The sequence below is a fragment of the Engystomops pustulosus genome, chromosome 2 (assembly GCF_040894005.1).
Source record: "Engystomops pustulosus chromosome 2, aEngPut4.maternal, whole genome shotgun sequence".
Lineage (NCBI taxonomy): Eukaryota > Metazoa > Chordata > Amphibia > Anura > Leptodactylidae > Engystomops > Engystomops pustulosus.
In genome coordinates, this window is record NC_092412.1 from 254,680,306 (window position 1) to 254,701,541 (window position 21,236).

The 21,236-nt window shown below is 48.8% G+C and overlaps 1 protein-coding gene across 2 annotated transcripts in view; it reads right to left on the minus strand.

The window, feature by feature from the left end:
* Positions 1–21,236, minus strand: part of LOC140119660 (beta-1,4-galactosyltransferase 3-like) — a 36,867-nt gene that overhangs the window by 13,932 nt on the left and 1,699 nt on the right. For both annotated transcript variants that reach the window (XM_072138908.1, XM_072138910.1), the window contains exons 2-4: positions 11,638–12,024; positions 7,478–7,713; positions 5,585–5,775 (exon numbers count right to left, since the gene is read on the minus strand). In XM_072138908.1, coding sequence (XP_071995009.1) covers positions 5,585–5,775; positions 7,478–7,713; positions 11,638–11,875 — 665 coding nt within the window. In that variant the 5' untranslated portion in view covers positions 11,876–12,024. The remainder of the gene's footprint in view (positions 1–5,584; positions 5,776–7,477; positions 7,714–11,637; positions 12,025–21,236) is intronic.

A 21,236-nucleotide genomic window follows, 5' to 3' on the forward strand; every position in this document is an offset into this window, starting at 1 on the left:
TGCACCTCCCCAACAGCTTCTTCATAGGGAGAGAGAAAGGCGTCTGCTTCTATCCCGGGCAGCCGAGAAAGTGTTTTAGGTGCGGGAAGATCGGTCATGTGGCCAAAGTATGCACAGCGATTAAGTGTAACCTGTGTGGGGAGGTCGGCCATCTCAGCGCCACCTGTGAGATGGTCAGATGCAACCTCTGCGGAGAGATGGGCCACCCGCACAAGGATTGCCCGGAGGCCTGGCATAACATTGCCAGGGATTTCTCTGATGACGAGATAGTACAGGAGGCAGATGCCTTAGAGGAGGAGGCCTTGATGTCAGGTCTAATACTAACTAGGCAGGAGGTACAGCAGGGGTCAGGTGATACTGCGCCAGAACCTCAGAGAGCAGTCCGCACTCAGCAGAATATGGAGGTTGTCACTCAGGACCAGCCTCAGGCAGCAGCCTCTATAACATCTACTACCGAATATGAGGAGTCCAAAAAGAACAAAAGAAAGAAAAAAGACAAATCCACCCGTAAGCCTGAGACAGAGTATGGTGCAGGGTCTAAGACCATGAAAAAAGCCAGTGGTGATGCCGGGGTCATGGTCCTTTCCAATAGATTTGATGTCTTATCAGAGTCAGATGGAGATTTTGAGCGTGAGTTAGAACGCATCGATAATGAGTGTGACGGGGATACAGAAGACCCTCCGACAAAAAAGAAGCCCCCTTCTTCTGAAGCTGGAGACCCCTGTCAGACATGGAGACTGGTGGTAGGCAGAGGGAATCTGACTCTGACTCATGATGATGGGGGTCGCTGCTCTGTTTTTCTTTTTCCTTATGATGGCTGGATTCTCTCTAAGAGTTGCTTCTAGCAATGTTAACAGCATTAAAGTAAGAAGGACCAGACACGCCGTGTATGACCACCTGAGATATCTGGACGCTGATGTCATCTTCCTGCAGGAGACCCGTCTGACCACCTTAGGGCATCTCCGTGAGGCTGAGCGTGAGTGGCGGTCTGGTCCTTCTTACTGGTCACTGGCTGTGGAGCCGTACGCCGGGGTCGCCATACTGTTTAACACCACAGACGTGACGGTGCACAGGCTGACGGAGGTCGCTATGGGGAGGTGCCTGGTGCTAGAGGTGACCATCCATGGTAGGCGGCTCCGGCTGATCAACATCTATGGCCCACAGACAGTGACAGAGAGAATCCAGCTGTTCAATGAGGTGAAACAATATCTATTTACCTCAATCCCTGTAGTAATGGCGGGTGATTTCAATGTTACCATGACATCAGGTGACAGGTCCTCGGGCAGAGCAGTGGTCAGAGACTCCAAAGTCCTACAGAACATCGTATCACAGGCCAATCTGTGTGATGTGTTTACCCTGGGTGGCAGGAAACCCAAGTACACCTACACATGTGCTGACAGGAGCAGTAGGATAGATATGGCGTTTGTGAGTCCCTCGGAGACTGTTAGTGGGATGAGCGAGAGAGTTGTCCCATATTCTGATCATCTGGCGTTATTTTTTTGTATGGGAGCCTCTAACCGCTCGGACATTGGTCGGGGGTTATGGAGGCTCAATTCTAGCATCCTGGATGATGCCTATGTCCAGAATTGTGTTCACTCCCTTTTTCAGGACCAGCTCCAGAGAGTAGACTTCTATGACAACATATCTGACTGGTGGGAGAACGTCAAGGAGGAGATCCGGTCCCTCTTAAAGAGACTGTCAGTGAAGAAGGGTAAGAGTAAGTACAGCCAGTATCTCAAGCTGCGGAAAGAATTGGAGTCACTGTATTCGGCGGGAGGGGGGGACAAACAAAAGATTGACCGACTGAAATCTGAGATAAAGCAGTATCAGTACAGCCGCTACACGTCTCTTGTTGTAGAACGGGATTACGGGACTCTGGAGGTTCCAGATCCATATGAAAATTGCCGGGAACGTGTGGCCAAGAAATCGATCACAGGTCTCACTGACTCCCAGGGAGTTTTACAGGAATCTCGGGAGGGTATCCTGGGGGTGGTGAGATCCTACTATGCTGAGTTATTTCAGAAGAAGGTTTTGGATGAAGAGAAAATGGCTCAATTCTTGGAGGCAACTCCAGGTCCTGACACTAAAGATTTGGACTTTTCTCCTTTGACAGCAGGAATAACAGAGGAGGAGGTTAAAGAGGCCATTGATAAGTTACATCTGAAGAAGGCACCAGGTCCTGATGGTATAACATGTGAATTTTATAAGAAGTTCAGAGACCTCTTAGCCCCGATCCTTGTGGATGTGTTTACCAATTGTCTAAAAAATCACCTGATGCCTCCATCCATGAGAGTGTCCTCCCTTATTCTGCTGTCCAAAGGTAAGGAGCCTAGTGACATCAAGAACTGGAGGCCGATCGCCCTCTTGAATGTTGACCGGAAGATTTTGGCAAAAATTCTGTTTTCTAGGTTAGTCTGTTTGTCCCCGGCACTGTTGGCAGGCCCTCAGTACGGCACAGTAAGAGGGCGGAACATCTCTGGAGCAGTTCTCTCGATAAGGGAGATGTTTGAGAGATGTAAAGCTCTGAGGTGTGGGAGATATGTTGTAGGTCTGGACCAGGCTAAAGCCTTTGACAGGGTTGATCATGAGTATCTATGGGCAACTTTGTCAAAGTACGGTATTCCGGGACAATTTATAGATTGGCTGAGAACTTTATATAGAGAGGCGAAGAGCTTTCCTCTGATCAATGGTTGGCAGGGGGACACTTTTGAAGTAGAGGCGGGGGTGAGACAGGGCTGCCCCCTGAGTCCACTGCTGTATGTGTTTGCCATAGATTTGTTTCTGCGATCACTGCAGCGGTGTGATTTTCAGGGGGTGCAGGTCCCCCATTGCTTGCCTTTGAAGGTAGTCGCCTACGCGGATGATGTGACTGTGGTGATATCTGAACCTCGTGAGGTGGAGATGTTGTCTGCAGCCATCAGAAGTTACTCAGAGGCCTCCGGGTCTCTGGTCAACCTTGAGAAGAGTCAAGCTTTCTGGACATTGGATGCTGCTCCTGGCTTTGATCTGCCACAATTCGCCAAGGCCTCCACCCATATTAAGATCCTTGGGGTGAAATTTGGGAGGGAAGACAATGCCAAACTAAATTGGGAAGAGAAGTTGGATACCGGAAATGCAAAGGTTCAGCGATGGAAGAACTGGAGGCTGACCTATAGAGAAAGGGTTACTCTGCTGAAGACTTACCTGGTCCCTGTCTTCCTCTACGTCTCTGTCGTCTTTCCTTTGCCAGAATCTTTCTCCGCTAGGCTCTTTAGCCTGTTCTTCCAGCTTTTATGGGGGAACAGGTTGAACCCAGTAAAAAGAGGGATCACCTACCTGCAGAGGAGAGAGGGTGGACTGGATATGTTAAATCCAAGGGTTTTCTTTGACTCCATGTTTCTGAAAGTTAATTTTGGAAGCTTGGACTCAAATAATGGTCTCATGTGGGTAAGTAGTGTCAGGGACTGGATATTGCCTTTTGCAGAGTCTTGGGTGCGAGGCGGCAGTCTCAAGAGGGGTCGGTGGACTCCTGGCTTCCTCCCCCAGTATCTGGAGTATGGTCTCAGGTGTGTGAAAAAGTGGAGAATAGATAAGACCTATCTGGAGAGTAAGACCAGGAAGGACCTCTATACCAGTGTCTGTAGGACCTTTTATACTTTACAGCCAGCTCTGAGGGACTGCACAACGGCCACCCTGCAGGAGAGTCTGAAGCTCCTCAATAGTCCTAGGCTTCCTGCAAAACTATTCGACATTGCTTGGCTATCACTGCACGGGAAGCTTTTTGTTAGGGGTAATTTAAAGTTTTTAAGTGTCTCAGACCGTATGTGCCCCTTGGGTTGTCAGCAGGAGGAGACGATGCAGCACTTCATTACCGAGTGCCAGGGAGGGAGACGGATATGGCAGGAGGTGTCCCGCAGGCTTAGGATACCAAGACTGCAGTCTCTGACCTACCCTGATGTAATCTATGGGGTGACACCACAGGTAGCCGGCATCGACAGGGGGACCATGTACCTGATCATCACGGTAACTAAATACTACCACTGGCACACCAGGACCAGAGTGTCCGTCCATAATGAGTCCTTCCAGCCCATGACCGCAGTCACACAGATACTATCAGAGCTGAGGTGGATCCAATCATTAGAGTTTAGGAAAAAGAGCCAGAATGTTCAGTTATGGAGGAACATAAATCTACACTGATGGATTATATGTCATGGAATTCTGTTTATTTATTTTTTTTTCCTTATTACCAGTGATGGACTTTTTAATTTGAAGTTACTCTAAATTCATTATTTTGCTGATGTGTTTAATCTCTGTTAAATAATTGTTTTATTTTTCATTCTGACAAGAATGTATTGTAAATTTTTGTTTGTTTTTACTAATAAAAATTGCCCCCTATGTACAGGAATATAACTACTATAATACTGCCCCCTATGTACAAGAATATAACTACTATAATACTGCCCCCTATGTACAAGAATATAACTACTATAATACTGCCCCTATGTACAAGAATATAACTACTATAATACTGCCTCCTATGTACAAGAATATAACTACTATAATACTGCCCCTATGTACAAGAATATAACTACTATAATACTGCCCCCTATGTACAAGAATATAACTACTATAATACTGCCCCCTTTGTACAGGAATATAACTACTATAATACTGCCCCCTATGTACAAGAATATAACTACTATAATACTGCCCCCTATGTACAAGAATATAACTACTATAATACTGCCCTCTATGTACAAGAATATAACTACTATAATACTGCCCCCTATGTACAAGAATATAACTACTATAATACTGCTCCCTATGTACAGGAATATAACTACTATAATACTGCCCCCTATGTACAGGAATATAACTACTATAATACTGCCTCCTATGTACAAGAATATAACTACTATAATACTGCCCCCTATGTACAGGAATATAACTACTATAATACTGCCCCCTATGTACAGGAATATAACTACTATAATACTGCCCTCTATGTACAGGAATATAACTACTATAATACTGCCCCCTATGTACAAGAATATAACTACTATAATACTGCCCTCTATGTACAAGAATATAACTACTATAATACTGCCCTCTATGTACAGGAATAGAACTACTATAATACTGCCCCCTATGTACAGGAATATAACTACTATAATACTGCCCCCTATGTACAAGAATATAACTACTATAATACTGCCCCCTATGTACAGGAATATAACTACTATAATACTGCCCTCTATGTACAAGAATATAACTACTATAAAACTGACCCCTATGTACAGGAATATAACTACTATAATACTGCCCCCTATGTACAGGAATAGAACTACTATAATACTGCCCCCTATGTACAGGAATAGAACTACTATAATACTACTAAGGAAAGCTTTGTCATAAATATGATGTCCACTAGATGGCAGCAAATGCTGAGTTATGATTCCTTCTGTCTTGCAGGCTTATGATAAATACATCGCTACAATAACTGCAGAGCTATTCCTGGCAGACGGACAATATATACGGTATATATATATATATAGTATCCAGCATTGCCCATTATATCACATAGTAACCTCTTGCCGGTTCTCACCTGTACTGGAACTTGTCCATAGCGCTGGAGAGATGCTTGGGGTAGTAGTCGTCACATATGTACAGGTTGTAGTCATTTTCGGGGATGAGGTCCACGTCGTGCAGGATCAGGCAGTCCCAGTCGTTGTAGCGCAGCGCCTCCCGCACGCCGATGTTGAGGAGCTTCGCCCGGTTAAACGTTGCGTTTCCCGTCTGGGAAGATAAATGTCTCCGTTATCCGGGGATGGAGGAGAATCCGTCGCGCTGTAACCATTTCACGCTCCATTACAGGAGGAGGAGACGCGGAGCCCCGGACATGTTATCTGTACTGGGATTTATCACCGCGGATAAAGGGAAGGTTTATTATCCACTGAATGGTCACAAAGAGATTCAGGGGGAACGGAATGTGGACAAACTAAGTGCAGCTCCCTCCCCCCTCCCGCAGCATCCACACAAGCATCGGCCAGAGATATGATGGACTCTACAGGGTCCCCTAAATCACCAAGATCTCATATATATCCCTCTCTATCTTATATATTTTATCTACAGCATATTGCCAAAAGTATGTGAACCCCCCTTGATACAGTAGCAAAAAAAACCCAAACTTCCGGAATGTGTAACTTTTTCTAAGTGGTCCCTTGGTTTTCACCCTTTAACCTCCCCCTAGGGGGTCTACACTGTGAGGAGACCACCAGGTCGCTACCTCTTGATGTAGTGCCAGTCTAGGTTGAAGGTGACCCACATAGATAGACCAATCGGAGCATGGGCTAGGTAAGGGCAGAGGTCAGGGAAGGCGCATTTTGGGCTAAATCAGGAGCGTAGGCGGCAGCGGGTCAAGGTCAAACAGGAAACATCAGTAGATATCGGACAGGAGGAGACTATAATAGCTCAGGCACATTCCTGAGGGGGAGGAGCCTCAAATAACCAGGGGAAGATTAGGATTGGCTGGGGTCAGGACGAAGTGATGCCCACTGATCCATAGATTGGGGGTTATTCTGACCCGTTTAGCCCTCACCAAGCTGAAGAATGAGGAATGAAATGACAGGGGGACGTGAGACCTCCAGGGGGAGATGTCAGCGGACCCCCAGCGTTACACATTGCACCTAACATTGCTTTGGATTAGCGCTGCGGTAGATGAGTGCTGCGCCCTCTTCACAGTCTACCAAGCACAGTGCTCCCTATTGTGCAGTGGCTGTGCTTGGTACTACAGCTCAGATATCATGATAAACCAGGGACATTACTCACAGATCCGGGCACCGGGACTGTGGTATCTCCTTATATTTGTTATCCATGTCCTCCTGTCTTCTAGAATCAACTATTATACCTAATGAGAAATCAAATTTTATGCTAATGAGACACATGGGCTCCGTGGGTGTTACCAGAGCCCCTCCATGTTGTAACATCATAGAAAGTAACACTTTGCAGGAGCATTTCTCCCGTCCGCTGTGTGAGATTACATCAGGCAGAGTCAGAAGGGTGCCGAGGGAGAAGTGGGAGACAGTGTAACAGCCTGTGAAGCTACAACACAGAGGGGCTCTAGTAACTCCCCCAGCCCTTCTGACTCATTAGCACATTTAAATTGATTTTAGAAGGCAGGAGTCCATGGATAATGGATAGAAGAAGATACCACAGTCCCGGGGCCTGGATCTACAAGTAATGTCCCTGGTTAACCGCTAACACATCCTGCGGCAAATCAAATTCTAATCAGGAATAGTCATATAATTTGTGCTTTAAATGTGGAGTAATAAAAAGCAAAAATGGGGATATAGGAGAGTAAGGTAAACAGCTTCAGGGGATGTTTCTGGAGGACTCAGACATGTAATACCCCTTTTCCTCTGTGGGGGCGCTGTAGGGAAAACCACCACGTAGAATAACAACTAGGAAGCAATGGACTCAGCAGCCACACACACATTACCTGGTGGACCACGAATATGGCGTAGTGCAGCTGCTGGCGCTGCAGGAAGGGGTGCAGGTAGTAGAGCAGGGTGCGGAGGTGCGCTTCTCTCTTCCTGTGCGGTATAATCACAGCCGTGCGGTACCTCCCGTAGCAGTGCCGAGGGCTGTAGAAACCTCCCGACGTTACATACGGGTTCTTCACTCGGATCTTCTTCAGACTCGGAGGCTTGGGGAAAGTTATGGTAAGAGGACCCACTAAAAAGTGAGAAAAGAACACATCAGGAACGGAACCTTAACTGGACCATAGATTGGTGCGGACCGTAACTGCACCAGTCCATAGGGGGACCACGGTCCAGACCGTACCTCTACCAGTCCATAGGGGGACCATGGTCCAGACCGTACCTCTACCAGTCCATAGGGGGACCATGGTCCAGCCCGTGACAGTACCAGTCCATAGGGGGACCATGGTCCGGACCGTACCTGCACCAGTCCATAGGGGGACCATGGTCCAGACCGTAACTGCACCAGTCCATAGGGGGACCATGGTCCGGACCGTACCTGCACCAGTCCATAGGGGGACCATGGTCCAGACCGTAACTGCACCAGTCCATAGGGGGACCATGGTCCAGACCGTAACTGCACAAATCCATAGGGGGACCATGGTCCAGACCGTAACTGCACCAGTCCATAGGGGGACCATGGTCCAGACCGTAACTGCACCAGTCCATAGGGGGACCATGGTCCAGGCCGTAACTGCACCAGTCCATAGGGGGACCATGGTCCAGACCGTAACTGCACCAGTCCATAGGGGGACCATGGTCCAGACCGTAACTGCACAAATCCATAGGGGGACCATGGTCCAGACCGTAACTGCACCAGTCCATAGGGGGACCATGGTCCAGACCGTAACTGCACCAGTCCATAGGGGGACCATGGTCCAGACCGTACCTGCACCAGTCCATAGGGGGACCATGGTCCAGACCGTAACTGCACCAGTCCATAGGGGGACCATGGTCCAGACCGTAACTGCACAAATCCATAGGGGGACCATGGTCCAGACCGTAACTGCACCAGTCCATAGGGGGACCATGGTCCAGGCCGTAACTGCACCAGTCCATAGGGGGACCATGGTCCAGACCGTACCTGCACCAGTCCATAGGGGGGACCATAGTCCAGACCGTAACTGCACCAGTCCATAGGGGGACCATGGTCCAGACCGTACCTGTACCAGTCCATAAATTTGATACATTGTTCATTGTCTAAGTTTTTATAAACAATGGGCATACAGCTCCTAAACACGTGTCCTTTTTGTCTCCATGGCAGCCGACTACAGACAGCCCTGTGTAGTCTGAACCTCCTGTCCTACTCTCTTCGATCCGAGACTTACTTCTTCTTCACGTACATTTGGTATTGAAGAAGCAGAAAGTAAAGTGATGGACTGACTGGGGGATGAGAAGTCATAGGGCGTTGCTTGTCGTCTGTTACCATGGAGATGTATGGACATGCATAGGAACTGCAAAACACAAAAACAGCTAATTTTTAGATTTTATTACCGAAATATTTGTTCAGATATAAATAAAAGAACAGTCACACAGCGGTTACCCACAAGGGGGGGATATACAGGCTGTATACACATCGCCTTGGGCCCCATTCACACCTAGGACCCCAGGAGGACCCCGGAGCTATCCCACTGCCAATCCAGAATGGAGACTGCAGATCAGACCAGAGGTATAAGAGTTAATCCATCCAGCGCGGATCCCCTGGGGGGCGCTGTGCTCTTCCGCAGCTCCGGGTTATTTAATCGGATACAAGTGACTGTTCTGAATGTGAAATATTAGCCCTTCCTCCATCCTATTAGTCTCACACCTCTGCGGGTTACAGTAATTAGCTTTGGGAACGGCCGCGGGTGCAGAGGAGATTCTGGCTCCAAAAATAAGATCCTGCAATGTAAATGTCTGCACACGTCAGGGGTGTAGTCTGAATGCAAGGATAATACAAGGCAGAATCGTAGGAATGATGGAGGGAGGGGGGATGTGGACCCTGAGTGCCACAAGACTGGTTCCACTTGGGGATAATTCCTAGGGTGAAATACAAGTCCTGTGGTCTGTATTCACCATTTGACAACTTTTTGAATATCTGGAGTGCGCTGATACGGGATCACAGGAGCACAGAATCAGCCGAGTGCTGGACACCTTTGATGGACCCCTATAGATGCCAAATTGCTATTGTGGTGCCAGAAAACAGCAAAACACAGGAGACCCTATTACCCAAGCTGCAAGACCACAGCCAGGTAGAAGGATTGAGCGCCACCCTGCCACTTTATTCAAAGTTTGTGGTACAGACAGAATCAGCTACTGTAAGTGCTGGGCACCTCGATGGACCCCCATGGATGCCATCTTGCTATTGACAATCAGCAAAACACAGGAGACCTCATCACCCAAGCTGCAAGACCTCAGCTAGGTGGAGGGATTCAGCGCCACCCTGCAACCTTAGTCAAAGTTCATAACTGTAATAACACCTAATAAATTGTCAAACCGGACAACCATCAGGAAAAACCTGTTTTAACCTCGCCCGGCCGTGCCCGGCTTCTAACACATGATTGACAGATAAATCTGTACGGTAAAGATCCTGAGCGCCCTTGTTCTATGTCCGATCCCTCATTTTAAGGTTTTCCCATTACATTAGAGGCGAATAGACAAATCTCTCCTGACTTCTCAATCTTTCTTATGACCTTTCCAGCCCAAACACCTTCCATCTGGTGAAATACCGGGGTGTCAGATGTGACCTTTTTCTACATTTGGTATGCCGGGTCCGAGGGGCAGGGGCTGTCAGAGCGGCTGACGTGTGGGGGGTGCTGCGCCCTCATTACTTCACCTCTCTGAACACATTGGGGCACATTTACTTACCCGGCCCATTCGCGATCCAGCGGCGCGTTCTCTGCACAGGATTCGGGTCCGGCTGGGATTTAAGATGGTAGTTCCTCCGCCGTCCACCAGGTGGCGCTGCAGCGCCGAAAATAATCTTAACGCCCCGGAATGCACCATCCCATAGAAGGTGAAGGTGAGCGCTCCCCAAGCGACACATTTCCGGTTTTTAAATGCGGCGGTTTTTCCGAATACGTCGGGTTTTCGTTCGGCCACGCCCCCCCGATTTCTGTCGCGCGCATGCCGGCCCCGATGCGCCACAATCCGATCGCGTGCGCCAAAAACCCGGGGCAATTCATGTACAAGCGGCGCAAATCGGAAATATTCGGGTAACACGTCGGGAAAACGCGAATCGGGCCCTTAGTAAATGACCCCCATTGTATTCTTTGTGTTCTACGTCTTAAAGGGACCCTCTACCCACAAAACTAAAGCTGACAGACCAGAAATTGAGAAGTCTAATTAAGGGTTAAAAATAAATGGCAACAAATCCATAAAAGGGGCCCTCTATATACAATATTAGTGGGGTCCCACACCCAGCACCCCGATAGATGAGACAGCAATGAACAATGAACTTCCGTGGAGTCTTCTTTAATCCTACCTTTATGTGTGTTGTTAGTAGCAGCAGGACTGTGAGATATGGCTTTACATTCCAGGATTGTAGCTTCTCCAGGTGCATCGGAAGAATGTCCTAACACTGCTGGGCTCTCAGGTCTGTGCAATGAACTTCTGTGGAGTCCTCTTTAATCCTACCTTTATGTGTGTTGTTAGTAGCAGCAGGACTGTGATATATGGCTTTATATTCCACGATTTTAGCTTCATTAAGTGCACAGGGAACGTGTCCTCACACTGCTGTGCCCTTAGTTCTCTGCAGACAGTGTTAGATATTGTCCTTGGAGAGAAGTGTAATCAGACCTTTGTGAATGATGTTAGTAGCAGCAGGACTGTGATATATGGATTTATATTCCAGGATTGTAGCTTCTCCAAGTGCTCTGGGGGCGTGTCCTCACACCGCTATGCTCTAAGTTCCCTAAATTGTCTCTGAATTAAAGGAACACCCCAGGCAAAACTCATTCATTGATTTGGGCCTTCTGCAGGGTCTGATGAAAGGACCCCCCTCAGGCACCGCTCCAGGAATAAATCCCTGAATGACCCTGGACTGGAATGTTCCTTTAAATCATGACCTTTGTGTAACCTCATAGATAAATCTGTAAATCCCGGTTTGGCAACTTCTAGATTATATAAAAAAACCACCTACCAAGTATGGGAGAGGTGACGGGGCAGTACTGCGCCCTCACTGCCCCGGGGTCCGGGATAAATAAGCTCAGGTTTGTGTAGACGTCTTGGGTTTTGGAATAATCCCATATAGGATTGGCTCCGAATATTCCCTGAAATACACTGGAGGCTCCGCGCCGATACATCAGCAACAGAAAGAGGAGCTGAGAGGCGGCCAAACACATGAAGAAACATCGCCTGTCTGCGCGCGGAGACAACATCTTGCAGGCGCCTCACGTGTTTAGGATTTGGTGAACCTGGAATGTGCTGGGAAGGGATCCAACGGGACGCACGGGCATCGTCACTGCGCTAGATCCAGTCCGAGGAAGGGAACGCGGGATGCAGCCTGCCCGGTGGTATGTGGCAGATCCTGCAAGGGACAGAGAGAAAAGAAAAACTCAAATAAAAACCTACGGATAAGTTAATATGTAATAGTGATGGGTTACTCCACTCACATCTAAAGCTGCACACAAGTCTTGCAGCAATTGCAAATCTCAGACTGTGACAAAAGTTATAGAGCAGGAGGAGCTGAGCAGATTCTAAATAGTGTACTATCTGCAGGCAGCATGTTATAGAGCAGGAGGAGCTGAGCAGATTCTAAATAGTGTCCTATCTGCAGGCAGCATGTTATAGAGCAGGAGGAGCTGAGCAGATTCTAAATAGTGTCCTATCTGCAGGCAGCATGTTATAGAGCAGGAGGAGCTGAGAAGATTCTAAATAGTGTCCTATCTGCAGGCAGCATGTTATAGAGCAGGAGGAGCTGCATAGATTGTACATAGTGTCCTATCTGCAGGCAGCATGTTATAGAGCAGGAGGAGCTGCATAGATTGTACAGTGTCCTATCTGCAGGCTGCATGTTATAGAGCAGGAGGAGGTGAACAGATTATACATAGTATCCTATATGCAGGCAGCATGTTATAGAGCAGATTGTACATAGTGACCTATCTGCAGGCAGCATGTTATAGAGCAGGAGGAGCTGAGCAGATTGTACATAGTGTCCTATCTGCAGACAGCATGTTATAGAGCAGGAGGAGCTGAGCAGATTGTACATAGTGTCCTATCTGCAGGCAGCATGTTATAGAGCAGGAGGAGCTGAGCAGATTGTACATAGTGTCCTATCTGCAGGCAGCATGTTATAGAGGAGGAGGAGCTGAGCAGATTGTACATTGTGTCCTATCTGCAGGCAGCATTTTATAGAGCAGAAGGAGCTGAGAAGATTGTACATAGTGTCCTATCTGCAGGCAGCATGTTATAGAGCAGGAGGAGCTGAGCAGATTGTACATAGTGTCCTATCTGAAGGCAGTATGTTATAGAGCAGGAGGAGCTGAGCACAATGTACATAGTGTCCTATCTGCAGGCAGCATGTTATAGAGCAGGAGGAGCTGAACAGATTATACATAGTATCCTATATGCAGGCAGCATGTTATAGAGCAGATTGTACATAGTGACCTATCTGCAGGCAGCATGTTATAGAGCAGGAGGAGCTGAGCTGATTGTACATAGTGTCCTATCTGCAGACAGCATGTTATAGAGCAGGAGGAGCTGAGCAGATTGTACATAGTGTCCTATCTGCAGGCAGCATGTTATAGAGCAGGAGGAGCTGAGCAGATTGTACATAGTGTCCTATCTGCAGGCAGCATGTTATAGAGCAGGAGGAGCTGAGCAGATTGTACATAGTGTCCTATCTGCAGGCAGCATGTTATAGAGCAGGAGGAGCTGAGGAAGATTGTACATAGTGTCCTATCTGCAGGCAGTATGTTATAGAGGAGGAGGAGCTGAGCAGATTGTACATTGTGTCCTATCTGCAGGCAGCATGTTATAGAGCAGAAGGAGCTGAGAAGATTGTACATAGTGTCCTATCTGAAGGCAGTATGTTATAGAGCAGGAGGAGCTGAGCAGATTGTACATTGTGTCCTATCTGCAGGCAGCATGTTATAGAGCAGGAGGAGCTGAGCAGATTGTACATAGTGTCCTATCTGAAGGCAGTATGTTATAGAGCAGGAGGAGCTGAGCACAATGTACATAGTGTCCTATCTGCAGGCAGCATGTTATAGAGCAGGAGGAGCTGCACAGATTATACATAGTATCCTATATGCAGGCAGCATGTTATAGAGCAGGAGGAGCTGAGCAGATTGTACATAGTGTCCTATCTGCAGGCAGCATGTTATAGAGCAGGAGGAGCTGCACAGATTATACATAGTATCCTATATGCAGGCAGCATGTTATAGAGCAGATTGTACATAGTGACCTATCTGCAGACTGCATGTTATAGAGCAGGAGGAGCTGAGCAGATTGTGCATAGTGTCCTATCTGCAGGCAGCATGTTATAGAGCAGGAGGAGCTGAGCAGATTGTACATAGTGTCCTATCTGCAGGCAGCATGTTATAGAGGAGGAGGAGCTGAGCAGATTGTACATAGTGTCCTATCTGCAGGCAGCATGTTATAGAGCAGGATGAGCTGAGCAGATTGTACGTAGTGTCCTATATGCAGGCAGCATGTTATAGAGCAGGAGGAGCTGAGCAGATTGTACATAGTGTCCTATATGCAGGCAGCATGTTATAGAGCAGGAGGAGCTGAGCAGATTGTACATAGTGTCCTATGTGCAGTCAGTATGTTATAGAGCAGGAGGAGCTGAGCAGATTGTACATAGTGTCCTATATGCAGGCAGCATGTTATAGAGCAGGAGGAGCTGAGCAGATTGTACATAGTGTCCTATATGCAGGCAGCATGTTATAGAGCAGGAGGAGCTGAGCAGATTGTACATAGTGTCCTATGTGCAGGCAGCATGTTATAGAGCAGGAGGAGCTGAGCAGATTGTACATAGTGTCCTATATGCAGGCAGCATGTTATAGAGCAGGAGGAGCTGAGCAGATTGTACATAGTGTCCTATATGCAGGCAGCATGTTATAGAGCAGGAGGAGCTGAGCAGATTGTACATAGTGTCCTATATGCAGGCAGCATGTTATAGAGCAGGAGGAGCTGAGCAGATTGTACATAGTGTCCTATATGCAGGCAGCATGTTATAGAGCAGGAGGAGCTGAGCAGATTGTACATAGTGTCCTATGTGCAGGCAGCATGTTATAGAGCAGGAGGAGCTGAGCAGATTGTACATAGTGTCCTATATGCAGGCAGCATGTTATAGAGCAGGAGGAGCTGAGCAGATTGTACATAGTGTCCTATATGCAGGCAGCATGTTATAGAGCAGGAGGAGCTGAGCAGATTATACATGGTGTCAGAGCCCCTTCTACACTGTGCAGTCTTGGCGCGGGTCCTATCTGTGACGTACAGATGACGCTGCATGTTCATAATGTCAGCTTCACTTTCAGATTAGCTATGGGTGACATCTACTGATATGGGTGTAGCTGTGGGTGACAATCACTGATAGGAAGCACAGGAGTCAGGCACTCACATACAACACAGTAGAGTGGAAAGCATCATGACGGCGCACGATGTAGCAGTGCTGAGGAGGGATCTCTGACCTGCACATAGCTCTGCCACACTACACCTGGCCTGGCACAGACGACATAGGGGTCAGTGCCAAAATGTACACAGCTTCACTGTGCCCCTGCACGTCTGATCCAAACATGTACACCGCTCTAGCTTGGGGATGTGCTCAGCCAATCGATGTGACCCGGATGGTGATAGCCAGAGAGGACGGCAGGAGAGTCCCCGTCCCGGACCTTTATTCGGATCATGTGACTATTTACTTAAAGGGGCGGCTTCACAGTCCTGTACTGGTTCACTGCTCAGCCCCAAATACATTGCTGAACAAACCTGCCAATACTTTCCTTATTTTGAGTGATATTATACTCCACTCACATCCAAAGCTGCACTTACAAATCTAATAACTGCAAATTTTTAAAGTGGGTTTCAAGTCTGTTCACTTAAAGGTGATTTCCAGTAAATAAATGTTATATTTAAAGGGCTCTTTGGGGTGTCATTGTAGGATTTGTTGTTTCTCCAAGTGCACTGGGGGCATGTCCTCACACTGCTGTGCTCTTAGCTCTCTAAGAGCACAGCAGTGTGAGGAAGCTCAAATCGTGAAATATAAATCCATAAATCACAGTCCTGCTGCTACTAACATACATAAAGGTCTGATTACACATCTTTCCAAGGAAAACACCCAACACTGGCTGCAGTCTGCATAGTCACACCTGATGAATGATCCCTTTAAGAAGCCCGATCCTGTATGTGGGGGGTGTCAGGGGGTGATGCAGGTGCTTTTAGAGGTCAGGGCTCATTTCACTGCAAACAAGAGTGTAAAGAGGAAGAGAGCGAGTTTCAGTAAAACCAAGCGAGAAGTTGGTATTTCCTGTGACTGCACCCTGCAGCGGGTGGCGCTGCCAGCTCCGGGCACCTGTCAGTCCTGTCACCTACCCAAGGGAATCCAGGCAAGAGGTTCCCAAACCAAATCCCTAGGAATATTCTGTAGTTTGCAGTTCACCTCCGTCTTATCACTGGCTCAGACCCACCCGATACTTTCGGCTTTACACTGCAGCTTTGCTCCAAAAAATGAACGGCTATATCCCGTGAGTCCAATGCAGTTGTATTGTATTTATAGTCTGAGAAAACTTAAAATCCATCTCATGTCTCATCATCGGCTCAGGCTGGTCTTGCTCCCTCCTCTACACTGCAGCTCTGCTTCTAGCTCCCTCCTCCATGCTCTGCACTACAGCTCTGCTTCTAGCTCCCTCCTTCCTCCTCTACACTGCAGCTCTGCTTCTAGCTCCCTCCTCTACATTGCAGCTCTGCTTCTAGCTCCCTCCTCTACACTGCAGCTCCGCTTCTAGCTCCCTCCTCTACACTGCAGCTCTGCTTCTAGCTCCCTCCTCTACACTGCAGCTCTGCTTCTAGCTCCCTCCTCTACACTGCAGCTCCGCTTCTAGCTCCCTCCTCTACACTGCAGCTCTGCTTCTAGCTCCCTCCTCTACATTGCAGCTCTGCTTCTAGCTCCCTCCTCTACACTGCAGCTCCGCTTCTAGCTCCCTCCTCTACACTGCAGCTCCGCTTCTAGCTCCCTCCTCTACACTGCAGCTCCGCTTCTAGCTCCCTCCTCTACACTGCAGCTCCGCTTCTAGCTCCCTCCTCTACACTGCAGCTCCGCTTCTAGCTCCCTCCTCTACACTGCAGCTCCGCTTCTAGCTCCCTCCTCTACACTGCAGCTCCGCTTCTAGCTCCCTCCTCTACACTGCAGCTCCGCTTCTAGCTCCCTCCTCTACACTGCAGCTCCGCTTCTAGCTCCCTCCTCTACACTGCAGCTCCGCTTCTAGCTCCCTCCTCTACACTGCAGCTCCGCTTCTAGCTCCCTCCTCTACACTGCAGCTCCGCTTCTAGCTCCCTCCTCTACACTGCAGCTCCGCTTCTAGCTCCCTCCTCTACACTGCAGCTCCGCTTCTAGCTCCCTCCTCTACACTGCAGCTCCGCTTCTAGCTCCCTCCTCTACACTGCAGCTCCGCTTCTAGCTCCCTCCTCTACACTGCAGCTCCGCTTCTAGCTCCCTCCTCTACACTGCAGCTCCGCTTCTAGCTCCCTCCTCTACACTGCAGCTCCGCTTCTAGCTCCCTCCTCTACACTGCAGCTCCGCTTCTAGCTCCCTCCTCTACACTGCAGCTCCGCTTCTAGCTCCCTCCTCTACACTGCAGCTCCGCTTCTAGCTCCCTCCTCTACACTGCAGCTCCGCTTCTAGCTCCCTCCTCTACACTGCAGCTCCGCTTCTAGCTCCCTCCTCTACACTGCAGCTCCGCTTCTAGCTCCCTCCTCTACACTGCAGCTCCGCTTCTAGCTCCCTCCTCTACACTGCAGCTCCGCTTCTAGCTCCCTCCTCTACACTGCAGCTCCGCTTCTAGCTCCCTCCTCTACACTGCAGCTCCGCTTCTAGCTCCCTCCTCTACACTGCAGCTCTGCTTCTAGCTCCCTCCTCTACACTGCAGCTCTGCTTCTAGCTCCCTCCTCTACACTGCAGCTCTGCTTCTAGCTCCCTCCTCTACACTGCAGCTCTGCTTCTAGCTCCCTCCTCTACACTGCAGCTCCGCTTCTAGCTCCCTCCTCTACACTGCAGCTCCGCTTCTAGCTCCCTCCTCTACACTGCAGCTCCGCTTCTAGCTCCCTCCTCTACACTGCAGCTCCGCTTCTAGCTCCCTCCTCTACACTGCAGCTCCGCTTCTAGCTCCCTCCTCTACACTTCAGCTCTGCTTCTAGCTCCCTCCTCTACACTGCAGCTCTGCTTCTAGCTCCCTCCTCTACACTTCAGCTCTGCTTCTAGCTCCCTCCTCCATGCTCTGCACTGCAGCTCTGCTTCTAGCTCCCTCCTCCATGCTCTACACTGCAGCTCTGCTTCCAGCTCCCTCCTCCCTGCTCTACACTGCAGCTCTGCTTCTAGCTCCCTCCTCCATGCCCTGCACTGCAGCTGCGCTTCTGCAGAAATGCTCTTCTGTTAGCAGGGAATCAGAACAAAGTGAATTGCGATGATTACACACTGCAAGGAACTAAACCAAAAGTGATGAAGAAGTCATCAATGATCCCTTTAAGAGAACCTGTCAGCAAATGTCACCGCACAGACTGCAGTCAGTTTTATGTATTGTCCCTGGAGAGATGTGTAATCAGATGTTAGTAACTGCAGGACTGTGATATACAGATTTATATTCCTGGATTGCTACTTCTTCAAGTGCACTGGGGTGTGTCCTCACACTGCTGTGCTCTGCGCTCTCTGCAGTTAGTGTTTGGCATTGCCGCTAGAAAGTTATGCAATCAGACCTTTGTGTATGTTGTTAGTAGCAGCAGGACTGTGATATATGGATTTATATTCCAGGATTGTAGCTTCTCCAAGTGCACTGGAGGAGTGGCATCACACTGCTGTGCTCTGTGCTCTCTGCAGTTAGTGTTTGGCATTGCCGCTAGAAAGTTATGCAATCAGACCTTTGTGTATGTTGTTAGTAGCAGCAGGACTGTGATATATGGATTTATATTCCAGGATTGTAGCTTCTCCAAGTGCACTGGAGGAGTGGCCTCACACTGCTATGTTCTCTTCGCACTTTGTACTGACTGCACAATACCTTGCCCCCTCTGAATAAAAGCTGTAGAAGGCTATGGGATGAACAATACAGAAATCACTTAGAGCAGAATTGAGTTGCTATGGTACATTTTATTCCAAAAAACACAGTACACAGCAGTGTGAGGAGACTTGGAGAAGCTACAATCCTGGAATATAAATGCATATTTCACAGTCCTGCTGCTTCTAACAACATACACAAAGGTCTATGGGTGTATTGTTAAAGCAGCTACAGCCTGGCAGTTACCCTGAGCGCAGTGTGAGCGGATGATGTAGCCGGATATCCTCCTGCAGAGCTGCTCCTATACAGCCCCATGTCCTGACCACATTATACAGCACAGATCCATATAGCACCAAGTACCACACGTCCTCAGGAACAATGATGCATGATGGGAAGGAGAATTAAAGGGTGACAGGAAGAGATTTATTACTTTCTAAAGAGTAGAAATTATTTTTTTTTACAGGCATTCATTCACTATTACAGGTAAGGGCGTCCTGGAATGTGGCCATGTAGACTTTGTCCCTACTGCTCCCAGTAATCATTATAAAATAGTGAGTGCAGCTCTAGAGTATAATACAGGATAAGTAATGTCATGTATGTACACAGTGACTGCACCAGCAGCAGAATAGTGAGTGCAGCTCTGGGGTATAATACAGGATGTAACTCAGGATCAGTACAGGATAAGTCATGTCATGTATGTACACAGTGACTGCACCAGCAGCAGAATAGTGAGTGCAGCTCTGGAGTATAATACAGGATGTAACTCAGGATCAGTACAGGATAAGTAATGTCATGTATGTACACAGTTACTGCACCAGCAGCAGAATAGTGAGTGCAGCTCTGGGGTATAATACAGGATGTAACTCAGGATCAGTACAGGATAAGTAATGTCATGTATGTACACAGTGACTGCACCAGCAGCAGAATAGTGAGTGCAGCTCTGGAGTATAATACAGGATGTAACTCAGGATCAGTACAGGATAAGTAATGTCATGTATGTACACAGTGACTGCACCAGCAGAATATTGAGTGCAGCTCTGGGGTATAATACAGGATGTAACTCAGGATCAGTACAGGATAAGTAATGTCATGTATGTACACAGTGACTGCACCAGCAGCAGAATAGTGAGTGCAGCTCTGGGGTATAATACAGGATGTAACTCAGGATCAGTACAGGATAAGTAATGTCATGTATGTACACAGTGACTGCACCAGGAGCAGAATAGTGAGTGCAGCTCCTTATGGAGTAAGAGAATTACCAGGGTAGGTGTGTGGCAGTTTTATCTATTGATCTCTTATGTGATGTAGGAGACTTTCTGCTCGGCTGATTCTGCACAATGATCTGTTATCTATAGGACTATCCTCTTCTGGCTATGACATTACAGACCTGGGACATAAACAATGAGAAGAAAACTCCTTTTGTCAATTCCAGGCTACTGTAACCTAGTAATGTAATACCGCCAGATCCCTTACCACCACTGATACGCGCTTATTGTGCCCATGATAAAAGATCAGTATATATCAGGATATAAGGTGATGGACAGACGTCTGGAAGATAAGAGCCAATGTGGAGCTTACAAAACCTGCAGAGACTAAATAATATCGCCATGAGTGACAGTGACACACGACTTCCTCATAATACTGCTACACAGTGCATAAATAATACCGCCACATGTGACCTGTGTTACAGATCCATACAATGATTATACAATACTGCTATATGTCTCCACGATAGCAGTAACCCATAGTCTACAAATAATAGCACAGAACACAAACACCATGCAATAACAGACCTGCCCCCCCCGGCCCCTCCGAGAGAGGGCAGACCTGTCCCCCAGGCCCTTCCAAGAGAGGGCAGACCTGTCCCCCTCCCTGGCCCCTCCAAGAGAGGGCAGACCTGTCCCCCCTGGCCCCTCCAAGAGAGGGCAGACCTGTCCCCCCGGCCCTTCCAAGAGAGGGCAGACCTGCCCCCCCGGCCCTTCCAAGAGAGGGCAGACCTGTCCCCCCGGCCCTTCCAAGAGAGGGCAGACCTGTCCCCCCGGCCCTTCCAAGAGAGGGCAGACCTGTCCCCCCCCTGGCCCCTCCAAGAGAGGGCAGACCTGTCCCCCCGGCCCCTCCAAGAGAGGGCAGACCTGTCCCCCCGGCCCCTCCAAGAGAGGGCAGACCTGTCCCCCTCCCTGGCCCCTCCAAGAGAGGGCAGACCTGTCCCCCCGGCCCCTCCAAGAGAGGGCAGACCTGTCCCCCCGGCCCTTCCAAGAGAGGGCAGACCTGTCCCCCTCCCTGGCCCCTCCAAGAGAGGGCAGACCTGTCCCCCCGGCCCCTCCAAGAGAGGGCAGACCTGTCCCCCCGGCCCTTCCAAGAGAGGGCAGACCTGTCCCCCCTGGCCCCCCCCCCCAAGAGAGGGCAGACCTGTCCCCCCTGGCCCCTCCAAGAGAGGACAGACCTGTCCCCCCGGCCCTTCCAAGACAGGGCCAACCTGTCCCCCTCCCTGGCCCCTCCAAGAGAGGACAGACCTGTCCCCCCAGGCCCTTCC